General features: G+C 35.3%; 1 protein-coding gene across 1 annotated transcript in view; it reads right to left on the bottom strand.

Annotated features, from left to right (window-relative positions):
- BRDT (bromodomain testis associated) overlaps positions 1-18,742 on the bottom strand; it is a 49,406-nt gene extending 30,664 nt beyond the window's left edge. The window contains exons 1-11 of the mRNA XM_036868800.1: positions 18,548-18,742; positions 17,652-17,789; positions 15,788-15,902; positions 11,582-11,751; positions 10,550-10,903; positions 8,016-8,144; positions 7,001-7,189; positions 6,218-6,384; positions 5,852-6,141; positions 5,645-5,758; positions 5,076-5,219 (exon numbers count right to left, since the gene is read on the bottom strand). Of these exons, the coding sequence (XP_036724695.1) occupies positions 5,076-5,219; positions 5,645-5,758; positions 5,852-6,141; positions 6,218-6,384; positions 7,001-7,189; positions 8,016-8,144; positions 10,550-10,903; positions 11,582-11,751; positions 15,788-15,902; positions 17,652-17,789; positions 18,548-18,736 (1,999 nt within the window). The 5' untranslated portion in view covers positions 18,737-18,742. The remainder of the gene's footprint in view (positions 1-5,075; positions 5,220-5,644; positions 5,759-5,851; positions 6,142-6,217; positions 6,385-7,000; positions 7,190-8,015; positions 8,145-10,549; positions 10,904-11,581; positions 11,752-15,787; positions 15,903-17,651; positions 17,790-18,547) is intronic.
- Between the last annotated feature and the right edge of the window lie 241 nt (positions 18,743-18,983).

Raw genomic sequence — 18,983 nt, 5'->3', positions numbered from 1 at the left:
GTGCATATATAATTGTTATATCTTCTTCTTGGATTGATCCCTTGATCATTATGTAGTGTCCTTCCTTGTCTCTTGTAACATTCTTTATTTTAAAGTCTATTTTATCTGATATGAGTATAGCTACTCCAGCTTTCTTTTGATTTCCATTTGCATGGAATATCTTTTTCCATCCCCTCACTTTCAGTCTGTATGTGTCCCTAGGTCTGAAGTGGGACTCTTGTAGACAGCATATAGATGGGTCTTGTTTTTGTATCCATTCAGCAAGCCTGTATCTTTCGGTTGGAGCGTTTAATCCATTCACGTTTAAGGTAATTATCGATATGTATGTTCCTATGACCATTTTCTTAATTGTTTTGGGTTTGTTTTTGTAGGTCCTTTTCTTCTCTTGTGTTTCCCACTTAGAGAAGTTCCTTTAGCATTTGTTGTAGAGCTGGTTTGGTGGTGCTGAATTCTCTTAGCTTTTGCTTGTCTGTAAGGCTTTTGATTTCTCCATCAAATCTAAATGAGATCCTTGCCGGGTAGAGTAATCTTGGTTGTAGGTTCTTCCCTTTCATCACTTTAAGTATATCATGCCACTCCCTTCTGGCTTGTAGAGTTTCTGCTGAGAAATCAGCTGTTAACCTTATGGGAGTTCCCTTGTATGTTATTTGTCGTTTTTCCCTTGCTGCTTTCAATAATTTTTCTTTGTCTTTAATTTTTGCCACTTTGATTACTATGTGTCTCGGCATGTTTCTCCTTGGGTTTATCCTGTATGGGACTCTCTGCGCTTCCTGGACTTGGGTGGCTATTTCCTTTCCCCTGTTAGGGAAGTTTTCGACTATAATCTCTTCAAATATTTTCTCTGGTCCTTTCTCTCTCTCTTCTCCTTCTGGGACCCCTATAATGCGAATGTTGTTGTGTTTAATGTTGTCCCAGAGGTCTCTTAGGCTGTCTTCATTTCTTTTCATTCTTTTTTCTTTTGTCTGTTCCACAGCAGTGAATTCCACCATTCTGTCTTCCAGGTCACTTATCCGTTCTTCTGCCTCAGTTATTCTGCTATTGATTCCTTCTAGTGTAGTTTTCATTTCAGTTATTGTATTGGTCATCTCTGTTTGTTCTTTAATTCTTCTAGGTCTTTGTTAATCATTTCTTGCATCTTCTCGATCTTTGCCTCCATTCTTATTCCGAGGTCCTGGATCATCTTCACTATCATTATTCTGAATTCTTTTTCTGGAAGGTTGCCTGTCTCCACTTCATTTAGTTGTTTTTCTGGGGTTTTATCTTGTTCCTTCATCTGGTATATAGCCCTCTGCCTTTTCATCTTGTCTATCTTTCTGTGAATGTGGTTTTTGTTCCACAGGCTGCAGGACTGTAGTTTATCTTGCTTCTGCTGTCTGCCCTCTGGTGGTTGAGGCTATCTAAGAGGCTTGATGGGAGGCTCTGGTGGTGGGTAGAGCTGACTGTTCTGTTCTTTTTTTTAGATAGGATTTTATTTTATTTATTTATCTATCTATTTATTTATTTATTTATTCGGCTGCGCCTCACGGCTTGTGGGATCTTAGTTCCCCAACCAGGGGTCGAACCCAGGCCCTTGGCAGTGAAAACGCAGAGGTCTAACCACTGGACTGCCAGGGAATTCCCAATCATTGTTCTTGACTTCTTGGCACGTGACAATATGCATATGCCAATGTAACTCAAGAAGATAATTTAAACGGCAAAATCGAATCACATTGAAATTTGCAATTAAGTACTGCTTCTAGCCCACAGATTTCTTGCTTATATTTTTCAAAGACTTGGGATTTCATTACAAGTCTATCTTGGAACTGATTTAGTATCTTGTTTGAAATTATAACTAAAGAAATTTTAAAATAAATCTTTCCTTGGAACTTACTCCCCTGCCATTTAATTAATCCCAATTAATGAAGCAGAATTACTCCATATTTTTCAAACATGCATAAAATAAGGTTTAAGATTACATAGAACATAATAATTAATGTGTAAACAGCTCTAACACTATTTATAACATTTAAATGTTTTTCACAGATGTCACCCTTAAAACATTTCAACATACCTAAACAGAATAATACTGCAGTAAAGAGAGCAACTCATAATACAAGAAAACTATAGAAGAACCTTAAGAGTCAATACTATTAAAGAATTTTGAAAAGTTAATTTAGAGAGCTGTCCTTGATAACAGAAATTATAAAAGATTGTGACTTGGTTAAGAAAACTGCATACAGTCTCAAGTTGCTATAAAAATCCAGGAAGATAGGTATTAAAAAATAGATTAAGAAAAAATTACTCAAGATCAATATCCTTCTATCAGAAAAGAATTTCTCACAGAAGCTTTCAGAAAAGATTCCACTATTAAAATTTTGGGGAAATGAAATTATATGCATATGTCCTATTTTGAATAATCAAAACTCTTATTTAACCTGAGTTCTGGGCTTCCCTGGTGGCGCAGTGGTTAAGAATCTGCCTGCTAATGCAGGGGACATGGGTTAGAGCCCTGGTCTGGGAAGATCCCACATGCCGCGGGGAAACTAGGCCCGTGAGCCACAACTACTGAGCCTGTGCGTCTGGAGCCTGTGCTCCGCAACAAGAGAGGCCGCGATAGTGAAGAGGCCTGCGCACCGTGATGAAGAGTGGCCCCCGCTTGCCGCAACTAGAGGAAGCCCTCGCACAGAAACGAAGACCCAACACAGCCAAAAATAAATATAATAAATAAATAAATAAAAGATTATTATAAAAAAAAACCAAAACAAAACCAGAGTTCTGATAATCAAGATATTCCTATTTTAAGTTTCAGCTCTTGACAAATCGTAATAAATTTTAAAGTTACAAAATCTTATTTACATTTTCAGTTAATTTTTACTTATATAACATAAAGTTTTTGCTAATATATCTAATTTTCACAAATTATATTTTCTCCACAGCCCCATTTCCCCTCACCCTGAAACTTAGACTTGGGATTTGCCATCTGCTTCTTGATAACGTCATGTGCATAATTAAGAATGGTAGATGCTTTGCTTATTTTTACAATTAGTATAGCTATTGATATAGTCTGAATTAATTATTTTTCACAATTTACAGTCCTTCTACTTATAGTTTTTGTTGTTCTCAGGAAAGTTAAAAAAATGCTGTTAGCTTACACACTAGAAATCAAGAGCCTTACAAGTATTTTAAAGGGTACAACTGAAGTTAACAGGAGAAAAGGTCCTATTGCTTCATTTACTAATTTATTTTATTAAGCAAAGAGATAATTGTTCTTTCCCTCTTAAGGTAAGCATTGCATTTGCAACTCCTAACCTACATATACAGTGTTTTTCCAATGAAAGTACACAGTTGGTTCATAAAACAATGAAAATTTCAAAGATAAGTGATAACTCATACTATCCTATCATATTAGTAGACAAACTGACCTTAGTGTCAAAAACCTATACATTATCCATAAAGTAGATTGAAATATAAAAATTTGCGACCTTGATTTTAACAGTCTTTTTAAAAACATCCCCAGTTACTTGGAAAAGATGACATCAAACAAGAATAAAATAAAATAAAATAGTCATGAAATAAAAATTAAATAGTGTTTTAAAATCAGAATTCTGAGACTGAGTTATTCTGCTAGAAAGTTAGGAAAAGATAATATATATTACACTATTTTAAGAACACAATAGATGAAAAACATTCTTTCCTTCAAGCAACATATTGGAAGATTCTATTAGAAACTGATAATTCAAATTAAAATTAAGGTACTTCACTGAAGCACTCTGAGGTACTTTTCTGCAATATTCAAGGTATTTATTGATCAGTAGTCAATATATAATTAGATAATTTAATACGAGTTTTATTCTACAAATAAAAGACAAAGTGCTCTAACTTATTAGGCCATGAATTCTTTATTAGATGAAATTACAAATGCTAGTCACAATTTAAAATACTAAATGCAACTTAGAGTTTTTTCAGTACTTTTTTATGCTTAAAAAGTCAACTATAAGAAAATAATGTATAATCTGAGTCCTAAATTAATTTTAAAATTTTCTAGTGTGACAAATTTCAACAAAAGTAAAACTTCTGTTTATTCTGACAAAGATGTTTACCACTATATACTTCAGAAATGTAAAAACAAAATGCAGACATCAGCACCACAAATTAAAGAGAACCAAAAGTGAAACAATGTACTGCAAGGCAGCAGACCCTTACTACCTGACTGAAATAAGAGGGATATTCTTACAAATGGTAAGAATTCCTAATGTGACAATATTCTGTGTGGGATGTTTTAAAGAGCGCTGAATTTCATGACAAACAAGAAATGTCTCATTTAAAATAAAGCAAAATTTTAGGCCCGGAAGTGCCCTGTATTTGAATGTGCCTTTTGGTGAACAATGATGGAATGCCTCTGCCAAGTCTGCATCCTGGGGCAGCGATTACCTGTCAACTACACAATCATCAGTGAAAGAGTACAAAGGAAACACGAATGCCTTAAGCTTGATATAGTTGATGATAAACTATATAAGGTAACATGGTACTTTAGCATAACTGAGAATCTGAATTTAAAGTACATTTTTCTATAAATGGACGATAATCTACAGTGAAGAAAACACTGAAGTGAAAAAAATCTGCTTTACACGTTTTCTGGGATGACTGGTTTCTTAATTCAAAATGATTATTCAATTCAGAATACATTGTCACAACAGAGCACACTTTGCAACACTACAGTGATTTGATATATCAGAGAATAAAGTGAAAGGTGTCCTCAAATAATCTTTTATTAAAAGAAGTGAAGATCAGCATTTTATTCTGTGATATTTTTTGGTATTAGGATCTGATATTATGTATCAGACTATCCCACCTTTAGTAAATTATTTTCAACATTACAAGCCTGTAAGTCACATATGTATAATATGAAGTTTCACTTTACACAGTATCTCTTTTAAGGAAAATAGTTCAGATTGTCAACATGCAATTAAATAATAAGTGTGCCATCCAAACCATAGATTCTGGGTAAGTAACAAACATTTCTTCAAACGATAAGTCCAATATTACAAGAAAAATATCTTCCCACAAGCAGAGGTATACTTAAGGGGACAGCTAACCTGATTCGGAATCACTGCTGTCTGAAGAACTTGAATCACTGCTACTACTTTCAGACTCTGATGAGCTACTGCTGCTGCTACTGCTGCTGCTTTCACTCAGTCGGGAACCACTTCCAATGGCCTTGGATGATTGAGTTTTCTTAGCTACAAAGTATGAAAAGACATGAAAAATGGCAGACATTAGGCACTTCCCTGCTGATGCAGTGGTTAGGAATCCACCTGCCAGTGCAGGGGACACGGGTTTGAGTCCTGGTCTGGGAAGATCCCACACGCCGTGAAGCACTTAAGCCTGTGTGCCACAACTACTGAGCCTGTGCTCTAGAGCCCGTGAGCCACAACTTCTGAAGCCCATGCGCCTAGAGCCCGTGCTCCGCAACAAGAGAAGCCACCGCAATGAGAAGCGAACGCACCACAACGAAGAGTAGCCCCCACTCGCCGCAACTAGAGAAAGCCTGTGTGCAGCAACAAAGACCCAATGCAGCCAAAAATAAATAAATAAATAAATGTATTTTTTTAAAAAATAGCAGACATTAAATAGTTACAGGAACATTTTAAAAACCGCTACCTACGTTTTGTTTGATGTTTTCTAGGATTTAACTGATTATTGATATCCTGTAACCGCTTTTCCAATTCTTGTTTTTTCTGTGAATGAAGTTCTTCTTTGGACTTCATTATTCTCTTACCTGGGTGATTTAGGAGAAAAAAAAAAGAGTGAGTACAACCAAAAACTAACACAAATACCAGACTGATTTCTACTAATATAAAGAAATACATACCATGAAATTTTAGTGGTCTTTTTCTTAGACATGCAGCAACATATTTTTCCAGTTCTCTCAGTGTTGATGCTTTCAGTGTTTCAAAGTCTATCTCTATCTCATCAGGGTTGGAATTTCTCAGTGAAGGCTCTCTGGACTGTATTATATGAAGGACTCGCCCAAGTTTATCTCCAGGGAGTTTGTTTATATCCAAGCTTAACTTTCTTTTCTCATCATAGTTCATAGGTTTAGCATTATCTTTATCTTCAGATTTCGCAGTGAAGACCTGTTGTTTCCCCTTCTTTGGCTGACTGTAACAAAAGTTAAATTTAATCAAATGTATTTTAGATAATGTTATTTTAATAAGGCATCATTAAAGATACTTACTTGCACTTGGACTTTTCCTTTATTTGCTTAAACTTTTTCCTTGGATTTTCATCTCTGTTATCAATCTTTTCTTTTTTCTTTTCCCTTTTAGACTTCTCATTCTTTCTCTTTAGCTTATCGAAAGGTACTTGGGACAGAACCTGTAGCTGTTGATGAACAGCTTTAAGCTGATAAAGGAAAAATTCTTTAAACATTCATGGCTCTAAATAATTAAAGACAGTAGAAAAAAATGAAGGCACTCAAAAGTCAACAGTATCCTTTGTGAAATTAATTTCCTTCAGGTTGATATTTCATTTCACAAATTCATTATTTTGAAAGGCGTACGTTAAATTTCAAAGACTACCATGTACTCAACCCATAAACTTAAATATTCATCTAAAAACAGACCAAGAATCATTAATTTTTCCAGGCAGTCTTAAGTCTTAAATCATTGATTTTTCAGGATTGAGCTCAAAGCAGGTTAACGTTTTATCACAAAAGGTAACAAATGTTAAATAAAGATCTCATCCATAAACTATCCAGGTTATGTCATATAAATTGTTTCAATGAGAATAAACTCATTGTGATTAGGAATATAAATAACAGAATTTTAAGATGTATAGACTTTTGAGTAGGAAAAGACTATTAAACATAAAAAATGTGCCAATAAGTAAATAAAGTCACAGTTAATATGTGATCTAAATATAACAGCTTTTAATCTACAAATAGGATTTTATAATAGATCAGCAGCAGCAGCAACTCATAGAAAGAATATAAAAACTTTGTATCAATATAAACTACCACCTGCTCCTGAAGCTTTTCAAGACTCTGAGCTTGTTCATCTTCAGAATCACCAGAATAGTTATCTGCAGAGGAAGCTTCACTACTCCTTTCTCTACCAAGGGTTTCTGTGGTATCTGTTTTGATGTAACATACAGGCATACTCTCAACAGGTTCATCTGGGATCTTTGCAAAGTGCATTTCGAAAACCTCCTATAATGGAAAATCAGACCGTTAAGGTCTTCTGCGTTTCTGATTTAATGCAGCAATAACACCTTTTAAGAAAAGGTACATTACAGTGTCATTTTTTTTTTTTTCTGTCTGCACCTTGCGGCTTGCTGGATCCCAGTTACCCGACCAGGACTGAACTCGGCCCCTCGACAGTGAAAGCACAGAGTCCTAACCACCGGACCGCCAGGGAATTCCCTCAGTGTCATATTTTGATGAGAATTCTATTTTTCCTTGTGGTACTCATTTCACCATACATACATATATCATAATGTCGTATACCTTAAACTAATACTATGTCAATTATATCCCTATAAAACTGGAGGAAAAAAAGATTTACCAGAAATATAATAAGACTCATGCTTCCCTGCCTACCAACCTTAGCAACTTTTCTCCATTTTTCCAGGTAAGACAGACCTCTCAGATTATATAGGGGAAGTCCTTTTAAGATCTCCTGCTGTGGCTGGTGCATCATTCTACTACCTCCCAATGGCTTAGCCTCAAAAGTCCTTGAGCCTTCCCTTCAGTGGAACACTGACTCCAGTCAACCCTCTCTCAGATACCTACTGTCCTCTCTTCACTACTATTTCCCCAGTACCTTCTACATGCAGGGCAGCTTCATTAACAGATTTACTATGAATGGATGCTATGCCTCAGAAAACAAACAACCCCCACAATTTTAAGAGTATAAATTATGCTTTATTACTTGGCGGGGGTGGGGGGCGCATTCTTTATCTCTTGAGTTATGGTTCTAAAATTTTTAAACTATGGTCAGAGAAAACTCACTTTCAGAGCACAAGTAAAAACTCACCTGAAGCATTCTTGCCATTGTAACTACTTCATGATCTGGAGGATTGTATTTGTAGCAATTCATGAACATTAATCTAACATCTGCAGCAAATTCATACGCATTTTTATATTCTTGGTTATCCATTTTTGCCTAAATTAAGGAAAAATTACAGGATTCATCAACAATATAGTTCAATAATTATTTGAGCACCTATGTTAAGTGTTTATATTATGAAATAATTCAAACATACAGAGGAATAATAGATAATACCAAAACCAGATACCCACCATCCAGATTTGACAAACATTTAAATTCTGCTACATTTGTTTTGTATTTTTAGACTTTGAAAAAATCCAGTGAATTTTGACAAGTAGAGACAAAGGAGGGTGTTTCAAGTAAAGAAGAGAACAGGAACAAAACCAGGAAAAAAACAGTGTTTCCAGATAATCTTGGATAGACCAGTTTGATTGTAGGAAAACAATGAATAAATAAACTCCTTAAATGAGCCTTGAACATCTAAATGAAAGGTTTATACTGTATTAAAATTCTCCTGGGAATGAAAAGACATTAAAAATTGAACAGAAGAGAAATATCAGGATGGGTTACATTTTTAGGCAGCTGCATATACAGTGGATAGAAGTGAGGATGCAGAGTAGCCAGTGAGGCAGCCACTATAAAAAGAAAAATGAGCAGTCAAGAAAATCCTATAGACTGCTGGGCAAAACAAGTGTATATTAACAGACAATCCATGAATAAATACAAAAGGCCAATAAACAAATACAGCATGCCAGACATCATTTGTAATTAAAGAAACACAAAACTAAAACAAGAAACATAATTTTCTACCACTCAGATCACTGGCAACTGGGAATAATTTCAGAGAACTAAATTAAATAAAGTCACTATCTTCTTATCCCTGGAATTCTATAATAGCCTCCTAAATAACCCAGTCTCCACATTGCTGCTACAGAAGTTACTGTAGGAATCAAATATGAGGACATAATCCTCATGTTTAATGCCAGCTCTAGGCCTCTACAATGAGGGTCTTTCATGTTCAAGCCCCAGTTTCCTTCCAGTCTCATTTTCCCCTACTCATTGCTTCATATTGTGTGTCTCATGTTGGCTTAAATATTGTATTCTGGATGTTTTTATGATCTGAGGGCCTTCCAAGTTGCTCCCCCTGCCTGGAATGTCCTATAACTCAGGGGTCCCCAACCCCCAGGCCTGTCAGGAACCAGGCCGCACAGCAGGAGGTCAATGGCGGGTGAGCAAGCAAAGCTTCATCTGCTCCTCCCCATCGCTCGCATTACCGCCTGAACCATGCCCCCACTGACCCGTCCGTGGAAAAACTGTCTTCCACGAAACCAGTCCCTGGTGCCAAAAAGGTTGGGGACCGATGCTATAACTTACTAAGTCTTACTTATCCTTTAAGACTCAGCTCAGGTTTACCTATTTCAGGTATTGTTTCATGACCTCTCATGTAAGTATTAGGGGAAAGTAGAAAAGCATATTTTGAAGAGATAATGCTTAAAATTTTTTTAGAACTTAAAACATGAGCTTCAGATTGAAAGTGCTAATTTCCAATCAAGATGAATAAAATTAAATGCACAACCAGCGAGAGGAAAGACAGACTGCCTACAAAGGGATGACAAGTAGACTGACAGCAGACTTCCTAGCAGCAACAATAAATGCCAAAGGATATTGTCCTAGGGCTGAGGGAAAATAACTGGTCATTCTAGAATTCCATAGTCAGTTAAAGAACCATTCAAGAATAAAGAGAAAATACAGACACTTTCAGAGATAAGACTATTAAGAGTTTACTACCTATAAATGCTCATGGAAGAACCACTGACGTCGGCACTTCAGCAAAAAGAAAAACAAAGAGGGGAAAGAGTAAGAAGCAAGAAATGAGGGTGAGCACAAAAATTAGTAACATGTTAATAAACAATGTTGATGATGAAATAGTAAAACAAAACTGTGTTTAAAAGAACCAAACTTCTAGACAATAATAAAGAACACGAAGTACAATGAGTAGTCATTCAGGAGGAACACAGAGATAATGCATCATTTTGAAAATGCTACAGTTCTACTCTTTTAGTAGTTTCCCTTAAAATGAATATACATAATTAAATTTTTCCAATAATTTAAAGCTTCCAAATCAGCAATAAAGAAAACTTACCAATCTGGCAGAAGACCAAAAAATGCAGAGAGGATTAGAAACCACATAAATGCCTTGGCAAAAAAACCTTTTTTGTATTATAATTATGCAAATTAAAAATAGTTTTAATATATAACAAGAAAATATCTACAAAGTGAAAATTCAGGGTACAGAGTTGTATTACATACTGTAACTCAAACATTGTGGTAAATAACCATGAATGTGTTTGAACTGAAGAAAATAAAAAGATGCACTTTAAAATGTTCCCATGATTTACTTCAGGTGGTATGACTACTAGTGATTTTTTCTTTTATCCTTTTCTGAATTTTAAATTTATGATGACAAGATTACTTTTATAATCAAGAAAAGAAGTTCCTCCTATTAACACAACATTTACCTTGATGGTTCCAAGATCCATTGGATTTTTCACAATATCATAGTAGTTATGGAGTCCCAAAGCATTAATGTCAACAGGATTATAAAAGGGCCATGCATATGACAAGTGTTTCTTTGCAAGCATTTCTTTAAGAATCTCATTACAGTGCCTTAATTGTTCGGTTACTTTAACATTCTTTACAACTTTATATTGTTGTTGAGAATCCGTCAAAACATTTGTCAGCACATTTTCTTTTATAGGTGGCATTTTCCCTGATTTTTTTTCTGTAAGTGTTGGGGAAGATTCACCACTTGCTTTAACTACTGAAGCTGTAGGAGTTGTTGTATCTGCTTTCCTCTTCACATCCTTTGTAACATAAAACAAAACAAATTAAAAACAAAAACTATATATAAGGTGACATTCAGAGCAACAGTTTTCATACTTTGATCATTACCCTTATCAGTTAAAAAAAGGAAATGATATTTAGCACTAAGTCTTCCATGTATCAAATATTAGTAAAGGTTAATTTTTCTTCCATAGGTAAAATAAATAGTTCAGATATTTCCTTCCCACATCCCAAAGAACTGTCTGGTACAAACCTTTGAGACCAATGAAAGATGGGGGGAAAAAGTCATGGTTATATCAAAAACAGTTTCTGAATACCTGAAACCAGCTAGGGTATACAATTTCAAAAAAGAAAATTATCAACCCACCAAGTTGTGAGCCAATAAAAGTTATATCACCCAAAAAAGAAAAAAAAAAGTAGTTAGACAACTGATATTAATACTACAGAGATACTAAATCAGTTCAAATTCTACCTAAGAAATCTCTAAACTTTGGTTTGCCTCCCAGGTCTCTGTTCACAAAATGTACACAGACAAAAAGATTGACTGCTGTATGCTGAAGATCAATTTTCTTATCAACTTAAAAAAAGGTATAAACTAACACACCACTGTAAAGCAATTATACTCCAATAAAGATGTTAAAAAAAAAAAAGGTACAGACATCATAACAAACTTACACTGAAACATTTTAATGCTACAGTAAACTTACTTGGGTGCCTGTTTGTGAGGCAGAGTTCAGTAGAGCACTTTGTGCCATGTTTGAAGGAGAAATAAATGTTTCAGGAAATACAGAGGGAATTGCTTGCTGCTTAAGTATTTTTTCCAGTGCTTTGAGGGATTGTTTTTCTTTAACAGAAATGGCTACATTCTGTTGAGTATCTAGTAAAGTGTGAACCAGAGTCAGTATCTGAGTAAAACATAAAACTATTTTTCTTTTAGCATTCTATTTTAATACATTTAGTTCAGCTTTTAAAAATATAAACACAGTTTACACTCCCATTCCCCTTTGAAACCCTCCCACACATACTTGCTGACAGTGTTAGACTGATTTAGATATAATACTGGAGACTTCAAAACCTGTTATATTAATGGTAGGTTTATCAATTTTATTCAAAAAGGTGCGTGGCTTAAACTCAGACTAACAGAGCTCTGTGATTTTAGCTTCAGGTTGCTGTAAACCTGAGCAAAAATTTCAGACACCCTGGTGATAACTATATGGTACTACGTGAGGTCTTCAGAATGCTCTGCATAAATATCCTAGGACATTTGTTTCAGATAGTCCATCACTGGCTAACAAAGAACAACACATGTGAACATAATTCTCTTATCAAAGGAACATTTGTGCATGTTCTTTTGCCCTATATGTTCCCAGACAGCGCTAGGACTGGAGACATTTGGATCACATCACCTTGAAATCTATTACAGTCAGCACTCAGTATCCATAGGTTCCACATCTGCGGATTCAACCAACCTTGGATACAACACTCAGAGGCAACCCACGGATATGGGGGACCACTGTAGTATGCCATTTTATATAAAGAACTCGAGCATCCGAAGATTTTGGTATCCAGGATGGGTCCTGGAGCCAGTCCCTTGTGGATTCTGAGGGATGACCGTATTTCAAAAGCCCATCCTTCCATCTAGGCAACTCTATTCTTCTAATTGCCCAGGCCAAAAACTTTGGAGTCATCTGTGACTCCACTCTGTCTCAAACCCAATTTCCAATCCATTAGCAAACTTTTTTGCTCTATCTTCTTATCCAGAATCCAACTATTATTATAGGTGGTAATGACCCTGAATTACTGCAGTAGCATCCTACAAGGCCTTCTTTCCTTCTGCTTTTTACATCCTATAGTCTATTCTCAAAACAGCAAGCAAAGGGATCTTTCAAAATTCAAATAAGATCATGACACTTCTGCTCAATGTCCAGTGGTTTCTAATCTTCTCTCCAAGTAAAAGCCAAATTCCTCACAATGGCTTGTAAGGAACCACATGACCTCTCTACTTTTTCCCCCTACCTCTGCGCTCCTTCCAACCTCACTTTCTATCACCCTTCCCCTCACTTATTTCACTCCAGACTACTGGCCTGCTGTCCTCAAGTTTGGTAACCATAAGCAGACTATTTGCTCTGCCTGGCAGGAGACAGCCTCATGGCTCACTTCAACACTCCCTTCAGGCTTTACTCAAATGTCACCTTCTCAAGCCACCCTATATAAAGCAACCCTCTCTATTCCACTACTCTTTAGTTCTCTTATTTTTTCCATGTCATTATCATATTTGACATATAACATATAGCATCCCTGACTCTCCAAATTCTATAAATCTGGGAGTTAACAGAACACAGATGGACTTTATGAAAATATCTAATATCAAGCCCTAAAAAATACCTCAATATTTAGAGATTGAGTAGAAGAGGATGATAAGGCCAAGAAGACTATAGAATGGGAAGCAAACCCTCACAACTAGTGTGCACCAAGAAATAAAGGCATTTCAAGAGACAGTAGCCTTCTAAAGCAACTGATAGGGATCAAGAAATGAGAACAGAAAAATATTACTTAAATTTAGCAACATAAAGACTACTGACAAGAACCTTTCTAGTGATGTAGTAAGGCTAGAACCTATACTGAAGTGAGTTCATGAGTATGTAAGAGGAAAGCAAAAAACAGGACAGTGGCTAGAAGGATATACGGAAAAGGTGAGTTTTAAAGATGAGATACTAGAGCATGTTTATAGTATAATAAAACTAACCTGATAGAGAATGAAAGATTAATGACGCAGGAAACAAAGGGGATAAGCAAAGGAATAAAATCCTTAAGAAGGTAAGGAGGGAAGCAAGATCCAGGTCATAAATGAAGGCAATGGCCAAAAGTGATGGAAGGGAAAAGGCCTTTGCCCTAGCTGACCCCTCTGCCTGGAATGTTCTTTGTTCAAATCTTAACTTCTCAATGAGGCCTAGTTTGAACCTATCATGTATGTCTCTCTTTCACTACTAGAATGTAAACTCCGAGATGGCAAAAGTTTTTGTTTTGTTCATTGATATATCCCAAGAATACAGAACAGTGTTCTGGGACAAAAGAGGTACCCAAATATTTGTTCAATCAGTAAATCAACACCAATTCAATTCAAAGTACTACTTAAAAAATTTTTTTTCTTTGCCATAAAGTATCAACATGTAACCACATTATTTAGACTAGCTACCGTCACATGGCAGTTTCCCTACCACTATGCATAAAAAATGACATGACTTAGGCAGTAGAAAGCCCCTACTAAAAGTTACTTGGAAACCTAGACCTTCACACCAAAGCCAAATCCTACCTATCTGTCCAGGCCAAACTGAAGTTCTATCACCTCTAAAGCCTTTCCCAGCTTTTCCAGTGCAAGTCAATTTCTCACTCTTGAACCACAGCACACACCACGTGTAATTTCACCCGACACTTATTGTAATGCATTGCATTATTTTAAGAAGTTTTATTTCTAACTTAAATGTAAATTTAAATTGAGAGTTAGGGTGGTTATACTTTTTTGTAGTCCCAAAGTACGTGCCTTATAGGGACAAACATCCAAGTAGGTACTGACAGAAAAACAAAGTCAAAGAACTTTCATCTAAGGGAAACCTATGCTTTTAGCAATAACCTGAGCACCTGAAATAAGTAGCTACAACTTAACCATCAAGAAACTGTTAAAGTGTTGTTTTAAAGGAAAACATTCTAAAGGTAAGTAATTTTCACCTTGCTAGAGATAATATTTTAAGTCAGCAATAATTATCACCTTGTTTTAACAATTTAAGTAACATACTGATCTATGTGTTTTTTGCCTCACAAGTGCTTATTTTAAACCTCTTGTGGAAACCTATGCTCATATTGTAGACTTACGATCAATCTTCTCCAAAAATAATAAAATAAAAACTTTATTAAATAGCGAGTATCTCACAGGATGGATGGAAAGCAAGCTATAAGTCATGACCCATCCTAAAGATCTATTAACAACCAGCAAAAAAGTACATCATACTATCAATAAAACAACCTCAACCATCACCTGAATTGGTACAAGTCTCATATGTCCCAGCCACTTAACATATACTTTACAAAAATTTACAACAATGAAAGCTAAATATTTTCCAGATATTATAGATGAGGAAACTAACATGGAATGATTAAGGAACTTGACCAAGGTTTATAGCTTCAGTGACCCAAAGATAAACCAACATTTGACGTATGACAATCTTGATTAACCTCTACAATAAACCAATCTGAATACTTAAGATTAATTTTATAACTTCATATTTAAATATTAGAATTATTAGCTGTAAAACATCTCCCGCTAAAGTTCTGAGTTAAGAGCTAGAAAAAGAGAATCTTCAGACCCAACAGCAACACTTCATTCTTAGCTATGGGATCTTCTGATACAGAGAAAAGCTGGCAATTTTGGCCCTTTTAATTAGTATAGCACAGATACATGATCCACTAAAATAGTAATAGCAACTATGAATTATTTGGTGCCTACTATGTGAATGGCACTGTTCTATAGGAAACTTTGCTCCAAGGCCATAATCTATACAGTCCTCCCAATCTTGTATGATAGCCATCCTTGAGCTCAAGGTTTAGCAGATTGTTTAAAGGGACATTTTAGATGTAGAAGGACTTCTAGACGTCTACCTCCTTTCAGGTATTTATTATTTATTTATTTATTTTTATTTATTAATTTTTTTGGCCATGCCGCATGGCTTGCAGGATATTAGTTCCCCGACCAGGGATCGAACCCGGGCCCTTGGCAGTGAGAGTGCCAAGTCTTAACCACTGGACCGCCAGGGAGTTCCCAGGGATTTATGACTTAATTCTAGTCATTATACTTACACACACATTCAAATATATATGAAAAAGAGAAAGAAAGAGAACATAAACCTTTTCTTGCTTACCTTTCTTTATTCTTTCCTTACCACCCACAACTTGCTCTTCTTGTGGCATCTGAGATAATTTCTGCTTGAACAGCTTTTCTAGAGCTTGTGCCATAAGAACAATGTCATCTCCAGGCTAGAAATTATATAAAATGTAACATAAGTTTACACAGTATGGTCACTGTATCAAATTTCTATAATTCAGGCTACCTTAGTGAAGGCAGTGCCATAGTACTCTTAGACAGTATTTACTAAACAGTATTTATCGCTTCTAAATTAAGTATAGCAGCTCACATTTAAAATTCTAACATCCTACCCCTGTAACTTCTAAAAAGGACTGAGGATGCCATTCTGAGCACTAGAGGGTTAAAATCCAACCAATCCTACTAATACAAAAAGGTATTAGAAATTAGAATTTCTACCTTACAAATAGGTTAAAGCAAAACTTGTTCATGGCTGTAAAAAGTACCTCATGGTTTGACCTGATGTGATTCAATTTTCAATTAACTAAGCAATAAAGTGACACTGTAGAGCTAAGTTTTAAATCTTAACTATCTGCTTAGAAGTCTTCATCTTGCTTTACTTGACTACTGAGAAAAAACTAAATTACAAAGCAAAGCCTAAAGCAGACACCTATTTCTAAGTTAGGTAGTTCAGGAAAATTACTGAATTTTGTTTGAAAAAATTAAATGTAAGAGGACTCTTTACAATTATTAAATTAAAATGAAATTTGCCAATGGTACTTTCAGAATACCATTAGTTCTGATTTTTTAAAAATTCATATTAGCTAATAGTCTTAAATCTATTATACATAAGGTGGCACTGATGATTACCTTGGAAACTAAACCAACATTTCTATTACATTTCAGTGTCACTAGTGATTTTGAATAAATGGAATATAAGTTTTAAAATTTTTAGATAGCATAGAACAGCTTGAAAAGGATGCAGTACTTAGGGAAACAGGAATCCTATATGGAGGAAAACTGAATACACAAATCCAATTTTATGGATGAAAACAAAAGTGAAGATTAAGTTCAAAGTGTCCACATATATTATCATACAGGCTAACACGTTAACACAAATGCAAAACTACTACTGAGATATAACACAATGTGTCTGATCTTTAAGTTAACTTGTATGACGTTTAGCAGTATGTAATTTGGGCTTCCCTGATGGTGCAGTGGTTAAGAATCTGCCTGCCAATGCAGGGGACACAGGTTCGAACCCTGGTGTGGGAAGATCTCTCTTGCCGTGGAGCAACCTAAGCCCGTGCACCACAATTACTGAGCCTGCACTCTAGAGCCCGTGCTCCGCAACAAGAGAAGCCACGGCAATGAGAAGCCTGCACACCGCAACAAAAAGTAGCCCCCACTCACCGCAACTAGAGAAAGCCCGTGCCCAGCAACAAAGACCCAACTCAGCCAAAAATAAATAAATAAATAAATTTATTGAAAGAAAAAATAAGTATGTCATTTGTTTGGCTTCTTAGATTATAACTACAGATCCATACCATAAAAATTTAACCAAGATTAGTGTATAATAAGATTTATCATTCATATTATAACTAAAATGGCAGAAGTGTAGTAGAGAACATTTTGAGATAACACTTTATTCACAGAAACCAGCAATCATTAGTATTTTATTTTTTAAAACATAGTAAGCCATTATAGCTATTCAGACAAAAATACAGCAAAAAATATGGCAAAATGAACGAATACTGATACATGAAAATTAGGAAATAAAGTAAAAAACATTATCTTTAAAAATATGGAATGTACCCCAAATCAAGACTTGAAATTTGAAATCAGCACACTTGTTTATACACATCTCTTTGCTCTGTATGTAAGAGCAAAGAATTAGCAAGTATAGCATAAGGCTTACAGACCTTGTTGTATAAATAACAATTTGAAAACATTGTATTGAAGTCTTCTATACATTCCGAAGCTTTCACATAATATTTATGTTCCAAGCGATTCTTGATTGTATTTAAATCCATTGGGCTTTTTATAATGGTATAATAATCCTATGGTGTAAGAAGAAATTCTAAATGTTAGTAGTAAGAATGAATTCACTACAACAATTGGTACACAAAGAAATTTAAGAAGCTATACACCTGTAACTAGAGAGAGCAATTGATTAAAAGCGATAATATAGAAACCAAAACCTTTTGCGATGAGAAACAAAGTTGATTACCATGGCATTTTTCTTCAGAGAGAAAGAAAAAAAAAACGCCAATAAAGAAAGAATAATGAAATAATATAAGAGTAGAACCATCCTGGAAAATAACAAGGGCATGAAGAAAAAGAAACTAGAATTTATGAAGTCTGACAAATCCAGAGTACAATCCCAGCTCTACAGTTTACTAGTTATATTACAAATTACTTAACCATTCTGTTATCAGATGGCTAAAAATTCCTAATATAAGACCTAAAGTTGAATTCTGTATGTGAAACACCTAAATCTGTCAGAACGTGTCAAGAGTGACTTCTTGGAGAAGGGAACACTTATGACTACCTTACACCAAAAGGTCAAGGGACATATGCTATAAACAAGAAAGCATATGTTGATACTTACAATTTACCACAACTTGCTAAAATGAGAATTTCAGTGCTCAGAAAAATGAGTTTTTTGTTTTAGGAAAAAATACTCGTTGGGATATTCTTTAGTGGTGCTGAATAATTTGTTTACTAAGTTAAATATATTTCATAATATTATTTCTATCAGAGGATATTTATAGGGTTTTACTTGTTTTAAACTAACATAATTATAAGACACACTCACAGGCAACTTTAGTTTGACAGCATCCACAGGCTGCTGAAAAGGCCAGGAAAAATTATGCTTCCTCAAAGCCTTCAGGACAACTTTCTGTAGATACTGCAGTTGATTCGTCCATCGCCCATTTTTCTTAGTATTTATATACGCTGGTGGTGGAGGGTTAACAATAGCTGTTTGTCGACTTGGCAGAGACATTCTCAACTGCTTCAAGTCCTTATATTCTAATGTTGTCTATAGGTACATGCCCTAAAAAACAAAAAAAAAGAAACCAGAAAACAAACAGCAAAAAAAGTTATTTTCAAAGCACCTTTAAAATGGTTTTTATAGGAACAGAAAAGTTTTCTTCAAGAGTAGCAGATTTCGGGCTTCCCTGGTGGCGCAGTGGTTGAGAATCTGCCTGCCAATGCAGGGGACACGGGTTCGAGCCCTGGTCTGGGAGGAT

Source organism: Balaenoptera musculus, chromosome 1, assembly GCF_009873245.2.
Source record: "Balaenoptera musculus isolate JJ_BM4_2016_0621 chromosome 1, mBalMus1.pri.v3, whole genome shotgun sequence".
Lineage (NCBI taxonomy): Eukaryota > Metazoa > Chordata > Mammalia > Artiodactyla > Balaenopteridae > Balaenoptera > Balaenoptera musculus.
The sequence above is the reverse complement of the archived record's forward strand: the minus strand, read 5'-3'. Positions and strand labels throughout refer to the sequence as shown.